This window comes from Cornus florida, unplaced genomic scaffold, assembly GCF_030987335.1.
Source record: "Cornus florida cultivar Cherokee Brave unplaced genomic scaffold, ASM3098733v1 CherokeeBrave_3.0.0_Hap2_Chr08, whole genome shotgun sequence".
Classification (NCBI taxonomy): Eukaryota; Viridiplantae; Streptophyta; class Magnoliopsida; order Cornales; family Cornaceae; genus Cornus; species Cornus florida.
Genome location: NW_026775578.1, coordinates 54,775,383 through 54,784,261, shown reverse-complemented (window position 1 = coordinate 54,784,261; position 8,879 = coordinate 54,775,383). Strand labels below are relative to the sequence as shown.

The 8,879-nt window shown below is 33.6% G+C and overlaps 1 protein-coding gene across 1 annotated transcript; it reads left to right on the top strand.

The window, feature by feature from the left end:
* The first annotated feature begins 3,384 nt into the window (after window positions 1-3,384).
* On the top strand, window positions 3,385-5,874 carry LOC132270287 (cytochrome P450 71AU50-like). The gene is made up of 4 exons (XM_059771473.1): window positions 3,385-3,590; window positions 3,747-4,037; window positions 4,231-4,420; window positions 5,536-5,874. Exons 1-4 carry the CDS (start codon window positions 3,385-3,387, stop codon window positions 5,872-5,874), a joined length of 1,026 nt encoding a protein of 341 aa, XP_059627456.1.
* The last annotated feature ends 3,005 nt before the right edge of the window (window positions 5,875-8,879 follow it).

Below are 8,879 nucleotides of genomic sequence, written 5' to 3'. Positions count from 1 at the left end.
TGTATAAAGTACACTAGCAATTAAATTTAAATGATCGTAAGTACTCGATTTCCCACTCCTCTTTTATCTAATTTACCTATTACGGGAAAGATTAGAAATTACCATGACCATATAAAGCTCTTAGCCAGATTTGAAGAAAAATGTTGCACTGATGTCACGCCCTAGCTGAGCCCTAACGGAACACAGTTGAGCTTCAATAGCTGCTTTAGATTCAGATTTGAGTTCCAATAGCTGCTTATGATTCCTAATCAATGACATATTTTTATTTATTTAGCACTAACAACACATATATGTCCAATATATTTCAATGGGAGATGGAAAAAGAGGTTTGTACATGCTGCTAAATCAGCTCTAATACACAAACTTGTATATAATATACATGTTTATATGCTCATGTAAACAAGAATTAGGATTCACGAATTAAAAGTACTATTATCCTACTATCCTATTATTAGATGAAGGACCTCTCCCTCTTAATTAACGAATTAAAATCCTCTCTAATACAAAGGCAAGGAAGCACAAATTCGCTATGTAGCAAGTTTTGTTTCTTTGGCACACAGTAGGCTCCAACTACACAACATGGTGTCCCCTTCGAAAGCAGATTTGAAAATGCCCAGTTCAATAGGCTTGAAACTGCTCGGCCTACCTTCACTTCTTGAGGAAATCAATTTACTCAGATTCCTACTTCTTTCAGCCAAATCTACAAAGAACCGTCAAGAGTTCACGTAACAAACCTTGATTGGTATAATAAAATAACCACCAGATTTCAGGCCTACAATAAATATGAGATACAGCGGTGTACATATTTTCTGAGTGCCGCCAAAAGTTACAAGAACTGCCACCATAGCCTATACCGACAGATATATGCTATCATTGGGTAAAGTACAGTCACACCCCCTGAGATTTGACAAAAGGATACTCACATGAAATTTACCTGTTTTTTGGTCAAAGACACCCCCTGAAGATACAAAAATGGACAAAGACATCCCTTTATATGAAAAATTGACCAAATTACCCTTTGATCATTTAGGAGACTTTTTTTAACTTCATAATTTAATAAATTGGACTAATCTACCCTTATGAACAATTTATGCATATAAAAAAAAGTAACCAAAAAAAAAAAAATTTGTTATTTACTTTATAAATGTCCCAACTTCTTAAAAATGTAGACGATTTTTTGATCTAATACATATATTTCAAATAAATTATATTTTGTTATTACTTTTTTTCTTTTTCTTTTTTATTTTAAATTAAGATACTTAATTCTTTCATCTAAAAAAATTAAACCAATCTTTTTTCCTTAAAAATAAGAAATATGGTACCAATATAACTTTATGCATCTTAAATTATATATCAAATATTATAATTTCCCAACATAAAAGGGGAAAAAAAAAATGATAAAACAAAGAGAAAAAAAATAATAATAAAACAAAGGGGAAAAAAAAAAAAAAAACCAAAAAACAAAGGCATGCATAAAGTTAAAATGCATAAAGTTATACTAGTACCTATTTTCTTTTATGTTGAGAAATGCATAATATTTGATATATAATTTAAGATGCATAAAGTTATACTGGTACCATATTTTTTATTTTTAAGGAAAAGAGATTGGTTTAATTTTTTTAGATGAAAGAATTAAGCATTTTAATTTAAAAATAAAAAAGAAAAGAAGTAATAGCGAAATATACTTTATTTGAAATATATGTATTGAATCAAAAAATTATTTTAAGCGTCTACATTTTTAAGAAGTTGAGACATTTATAAAGTAAAATAAATAAATAAATAAATAATAAAAAAAGTGAACAATATAAAGTTTTTTTTTTTTTACTTTTTTTTAATGCATAAATAATTCATGATGGTAGATTGGTCCAATTTATTAAATTGTAAAGTTAAAAAAAGTCTCTTAAATGGTCAAAGGGTAATTTGGTCAATTTTTCATGTAAAGGGTTATCTTTGTCCAAAAAATATATAAGTTTTGTCAAACCTCAATGGGTGTGACTATACTTTATCTTAGTTTTTTTTATTATAAAATGGCCACCTTGTGGCGGGACATGACTGCTAATTCTGGGGTTTTTCCAGTAGATATAACCACTGCCATATACTTTGAAAATTCCAAGCAATTATGACAAATTAAGCTGCTACAAAATGTCTATAAAATGGGGGGATAAAATGCTGAATCATCAATACCAATATAAAAATATAATTTACCAAGATCAAAAATATATATATATATATATATATAACAGTAGCTGGTTGACATGGCATAAACTAGAAAGATAATTACTGAAACGAATTTATAAACTTCTTAGTTTGATGTCTTCTCAAATGATCAAAACAATTAAAAACATTGAAGCCCTACTAACAGGGTAACATAATGTCTATTCCATTAAATTTCAAAAATTATATAAACTCAGTTCCCAACATGTTCAAAGAAAATTTGAATTAGGGTGCAATTATCCCAAAATATGTAATATAAAGTATTTTAACTGCCTGGCATCCTTAACATAATCATTAAACCATAAGGAAATAGAAAAAGATAATGAAAGTCTAGATAACCATTCTGCACGTGTTATCCTATTCTTCAAGCAACCTGAAAATAGAATATTAAAAAAAAAAGAAAAAAAGAATAATAATTTAAGCTAACAATAGTTCTATCATTCAATTTATTAAGTGCATAATTTTCTTTTCTAATTTTTTTTTCCCCGAAGTAAAAGCAAAAACATATACTCATTATCCGCGCAATATGTCTCTAGTGGGACTCAAACTCTACCACCAAAAAAAAAAACACCTCAAAAAAAAAAAAAAAAAAAAAAAAAAGGTGACATGCAAAGAACACATGAAGCATTAGTAATCCAAGTGTCTAGATCAATAGCAAATAGAAAAGGGTTTAACTCTAAACTACTAAAAAGTCACAAGCTCAATAGTGTTCTTTGTTCTAGTTATAGATTACTGTGGAAGCTAAAATATTAGCAAAAAAATTCATCTAAATTTTACAATACTTTCATATTTTCATCAGGCATTGCTAGTGATAGCAACAAACATTGAGTCTTAACTTGGTTTAAGAGACTGAACATCATAAGTTAAATAAATGATATTAGGCTTACTTCAATGTAATAAAATAAGTTTACAAAATGATATCTGATTTGAAGCACCCTTTAGTATTTGTAAACTAAGTGCATTTGGTTATACAGAAGAAAGCTCTTTCATTTGCCAAACAAAAAACGAGACCCAGTAATGTATGCCACTCAATAAAAAAAATCAAGACACGGTTTGTCTCCTTCAGGTAGCCTTCTTATTCTTGACCCTAAAATTGAAGTATATAGGGAGGACAAAGAACATAGCCTACCCAGTCCCTGTGAAATTCTACCAAATTAACCCATGTTGGCCATGGCCTCACCTTGGACAATGTTCGCATTGGTTGCACCAGCTGCTTATATTCTGCAAGCAATCTGGTTTACAATTAGGAAAAACAAGAATGGGAGGAGGCTACCTCTAGGGCCAAAAGGCCTCCCAATTTTGGGACACCTTCGTATGATAGCGAAGTTCCCTCACCGAGATCTTCATCTGCTAGCCAAAAAATATGGTCCCATCATGTACACGCGCTTTGGCTTGGTCCCCAACAGTTCATTAAGACCCGTGACCATGTTTTTACTAGTAGGCCAATTGTTCAGGCTCTTAAATTGTCTTAAATACGTGACTTAAGGGCAAACGGACTTGATTTTTGCTGAATACGGGCCATGTTGGCGCAGTGTGCCCAAATTGTGCACCTTAGAGTTGTTTAGCAGCATCAAGATAAGTTCATTCGAGTCTATGAGGAGGGAAGAGTTCAGATTTTTGATCAAATCAATCAAAGAGGCAGCTCAGGATCGTGGTGGTGTTGATCTTAGTGCCAAGGTTTCATCCATGAATGCAGAAATGACTTGTCAGATGATGTTTGGGAAGAAGTACACGGATAGGGACTTGGATGACAGAGGGTTCAAAGCTATGATGGAAGAGGGCATGCACTTGGGAATCGCTCCCAACCAAGGGCGGAGGGAGGGGTGGGCGAAGGTGGGCTTCAGCCCACCCCAAAAAAAAATTTTTTTTTTTTTTACTATACTACTTTCAGCCCAGCCCCAAAAAAAAAAATTTAGCCCAATCCTAAATTAGCCCACCCCAATCAACAATCCTGGATCTAACCTTGCTCCCAACATTGCCGATTACTTCCCCTATGTCGGAGCACTTGATCTTCAGGGACTGTATAGGCGATTTAAGGCTCTTTAGCAAGGTCTTTGATGAATTTTTTGAGAAGTTCATTGATGAGCATGTTCAAGCTAGGGACCAAGGCCAAACCAAGGACTTCGTTGATATCATGTTGACACACAAGGGATCTGAAGAAGCAGACTATCTTAAGGGTCGGTCTGGTGTTAAAGCCCCTATGTTGGTAATTTGATTGAACTTTTATACCAATTTTAGGATGATATCTATACATAATCTAGCTACAATTCCAATTGATTCTATTTTAACCAAATTACGTTTGAAAATTTTTTTTTATATTTTATCGTCCTCTCTACTAGTTTGCAACTTTTCCTTACCATGGGTGTCTATGGTAGCAATTGCATTTCGTTGTTAAGTATACTGCTAATGATTTTTGCCATTGGTAGTAAAAGGCTAAAACTCATGCCAACATACAATTGCAGAATCCAATAAATGGAGACTTGCTTATAGTTCAAGAGAGAGAACATAAATTATTCACCCAAATAAACAATAATTGTTGCATTTTCTCAGTGCCTGCATCAAGTTTACACCAAAATAAGAATCACTTAACCAATTTCTAGAAGATAAGTAAAAGTATGAATAAAAAATAAGATTTATCACTAACAATCAGGTAAGAACACCTACTTTGTGAAACACAACTGATCAGATTATTTTGTTATAAGCTGAGTTCACATCAGTGTGTTTATGAGCAGCATAATTGTGCAGAATTGCCTGCAATAATAATCACATATAGAGGCATTTGACCCCTGCCGACAAACTTACCTTGGCTACTCAACAAGTATGTGCAACAACACAGGATTTAGAAACCATGCCAAACCAATGGTTATGTTATAATCTGCATTACATGTCAGCAGATCATGTCAATTGTAGAGTACTAAGGGCTAGTTTGGTAGGGGTGAATGGAATAAAAGAAAGTGGAATGTAATGATTTTTTTTCCATTCTTTGTTTGGCGCATGCATTTAAAGGTAAAATTGTCATTCCTCACCATTCTCCGAGAATGGTCATTCCACCAAAATCATTCCTTCTCTTGACCAATGGAATGGACATTCCATTCCCGCGTGAAATAAGACTAAAAAAAATTATGACCAAAAGACGCGATCATTGTTGTGCTTCACCGAATCTGGGTTGGGGCAATGGGTACTGCAAAGGCGAGCCGAAGCGAGAGTACCGCCATCGATTATCACACCTCTCATAGCCTCCATCTTCTTTATCTTTCCATTTGATTTCAATTGTGTATCATTTGCTTTTTGCAGCAAAATTGGGACATATATTCAAATTAGGGGAAACCATGTGCCACCGATTATGAGGTTTTGATTGTGAGGTTATGGTTGTTTGAAGAATCCAATTGTGGAACATACAAGAACACAACACAAACCAACCCTCTACGACAAGCTCCTCTAAGAAATCTTCCACCGCCTCCCTCCGCCGTCTTCCTTCGATGCCTGTCTCGTTTCCAAGCACTGGCTTCGCCTTTACCGCCTCCTTCCGCCGCAGGAGACAGATTCGACTTCCTAATCTTCCTCCATCTTCCTCTCTCGCTACCCATATCTCTCTTCCCTCTCTCACCACTGCCGCTGGAGACAAATTCGCCTTCTCTCCATCGCCTCTTCTTGCCCTAATCTTCAACCCTCGCTTCCTCACTTGCCCTGTGATGTAGGAGCATTACGAGGCTCTCCAAGACTAATCGAGCCCCCTAGCCGACTAGCCTTGGGTTCTATTTATCTTGGGGTTTTAATTATTTGCTTATTTTCTATGTGTGTTATTTGATTTTTATGTTTTGTGTTATTTGGTGGATGATAGTTATAGTAATAGTCTTTTTTAAATAGTCATGTGACTGTCATGTGAGTTTTCAAGTACTTTGGAGGGTTAAGATTTAATAGTTATTGAAGTAATCAAATGGTAGGATGTTAGAGCTGCTGTAACCCTAGTACAAATAGTCTATTAAGAGACTTTGTATGGAGTTTAGATTCCAAAAAATCAGATTTAGAATTTCTCTCGGGTCTCTTTGCCCCTATAACTCACCTATCTAGGTTCCACTTCGATTCTATTACTCTATCTCTTTGTTTTTCTGCTTGTTTATTGCTGGAAATCCTTTTCTTTCATTGTTTTACACTGTTACAGCTGCCGAACAGCAGTTAATCGCTTCTGCCCTGCATCATGTTTGTGTCTTAGAGATGACGTACATTTCTTGAGACTTTGTTTACATGTGAACTGACCATTTTGCCCTTGGGAGCATACTTGGTCTATTTTTACCTTTTCGCTTCCACAATTGTTTTCATTTGTTTCCGTGACTTCCTGAAAAATCACCATGGTGTCTTTGGGATACCGATCATCCCCATAGACTTTGTTTTTATTTTTGCTTCCGCATTCCAAATCCGTTATCTGGTCAACTTTCAGGTCGCATTGACATATCCGGGTTTGTAAAAATTCGAAACGTCATAAGACTAAACATTTTTTATCTCAAAGTTTTGAAATAAAAGATCTTGGTGAAGCCTTATTTGTCATTGGCATTAAGATTCATCGAGATAGACCTCGTAAGATTCTTGGATTATTACAAAGAGCCCATATAGAAAAGGTTCTTAAAAGATTTGATATGCAACACTATAAAGGTGGAATTGCCCGGGTGATAAATTTAGTAAATTTCAGTGTCCGAAAAATGACCTAGAGTGGGAGCAAATGAAAAACATTCCCGATGCATCTGTAGTTGGGAGTTTGATGTATGCTCAGGTTTGCACACAGCCAAACATAACATTTGTTGTTGGTATGCCAGACAGATATCAAAGTGATCCTGGTATGGATCATTGAAGAGCGGCAAAGAAAGTAATGAGGTACCTGCAAAAGAAAAAGAACCATTTGCTCATATATAGAAGGACCAACAGGCTTGAAGTGGTGCGTCATACAAACTCTAACTTTGTTGGTTGTCAGGATAGTATGAAATCCACTTCAGGATTTATTTTCATGATGGTTGGAGGAGCAATTTCATGGAAAAGTATTTAACAAACACTAATAGCTTCATCCACCATGGAGGCAAAGTTTGTTGCATGTTATGAGGCCACTTGTCATGCATTATGGTTACGGAACTTCATCTTAAGACTTATGGTGGTAAATTCTATTTCTAAACCATTGATGATTTTCTATGACAATTCCGTTACAGTTATGTACTCAAAGAACAACAAGAGTTCAGGGAAATCTAAACATATAGATATTAAATACCTTGATGTAAAAGAGATGATTCAAAACTAGCTTATGTTTATTAAGCACATTAGTACACAACATGATTGCTAATCCCATGACTAAGGGGTTGCCGCCTAAGTTATACAATGAGCATGTTGCTCATATAGGTATTATTGATAACTTTGATTTACTTAGTTAGTGAGAGGTTGTTTTTTGACTCAGTTGTAGACACATTTGTATTTGTAATCACAGTTTCGTATATTATATTATCCTCATTTATTTAGTTTTCCATATTGGTGTACGTGTGCACGAAAAATTATAAGTGTCATTTATGAGACATGGTATGTTCTTATTGAGGCATGGGCATAATACTTTATTGTTTAGCACTTGAGATATTTATGTATAATCTTAAAGGTGAGTGTATTAATATTTGTGACCATTGATATCCTATATTATTAAATAATATAATGACATCCTTGATCCAATATTGCTATACTTGTAAGGACTTCATGAAAGTTGTTTGGTACAATAATTCTCTAAATATAGATAATTTATTTAAAGTGTGCACACCAACACTGTTTCAATATATATATATATATATATATATATATATATATATATATATATATATATATATTAAAATAATATATATATATATATATATTAAAAAATAATAATAATAATAATAAATAAATAAATAAAAGATTAATTATGATTATAAGACCAAGTAGGAGAATGTAAGGAAAATGGTCTTATTATAATTAATTTTAACTTTTATTTAAATAATTTTTTAATTATCCATATTTAAGAGATGTGACGTTTTATCATATAAGTACAGTTTTATTTATGGCTATTATTTATTTACAGAGGGGTGTGTTGGTTGATGGAACCAATATGTCTCACTTTAGTAAGGTTTAGGAAACGGTCCAGCCCTTTATATATATGTGAAAGAAAGGTCTGAATCCATCGTTCAGTTTCACAGGCAAAGATAGAAGGTTTAAGAATGTTTCTGCTATAATTGATCTTAAACTCAAACTGCTAAAGATGGAAGATGTATTTTCTAACAACGTTTATGTATTGAAACCATATATTTTATTATTGTTGAATAGCTTATGTCTTAAACTTCGCAATTGGCCATGCAAACCAATAATATTAAGTAAAACTGATCTATATATATAAAGATATAATCTTTTCCTAATAGAACAAAGAGTCGAGAGTTTTATTTCAATAAAGTACAACAACTTAGATTTTTAGGGATAGAGGGGAGATATAAAAGTCAGGGTAAATTGCACTTAAAACCCCCCTCACCAATGCTGAAATTGCAGACACTGCACCGTTTCATAGCACTGAGCACGTACCTTCAAAGTTGAATTTACCATATAATCTACTTTAAATGTGATGGTCAGATCTAATCACTATCTAATCACTAACTTATCGATTTGACTATAAG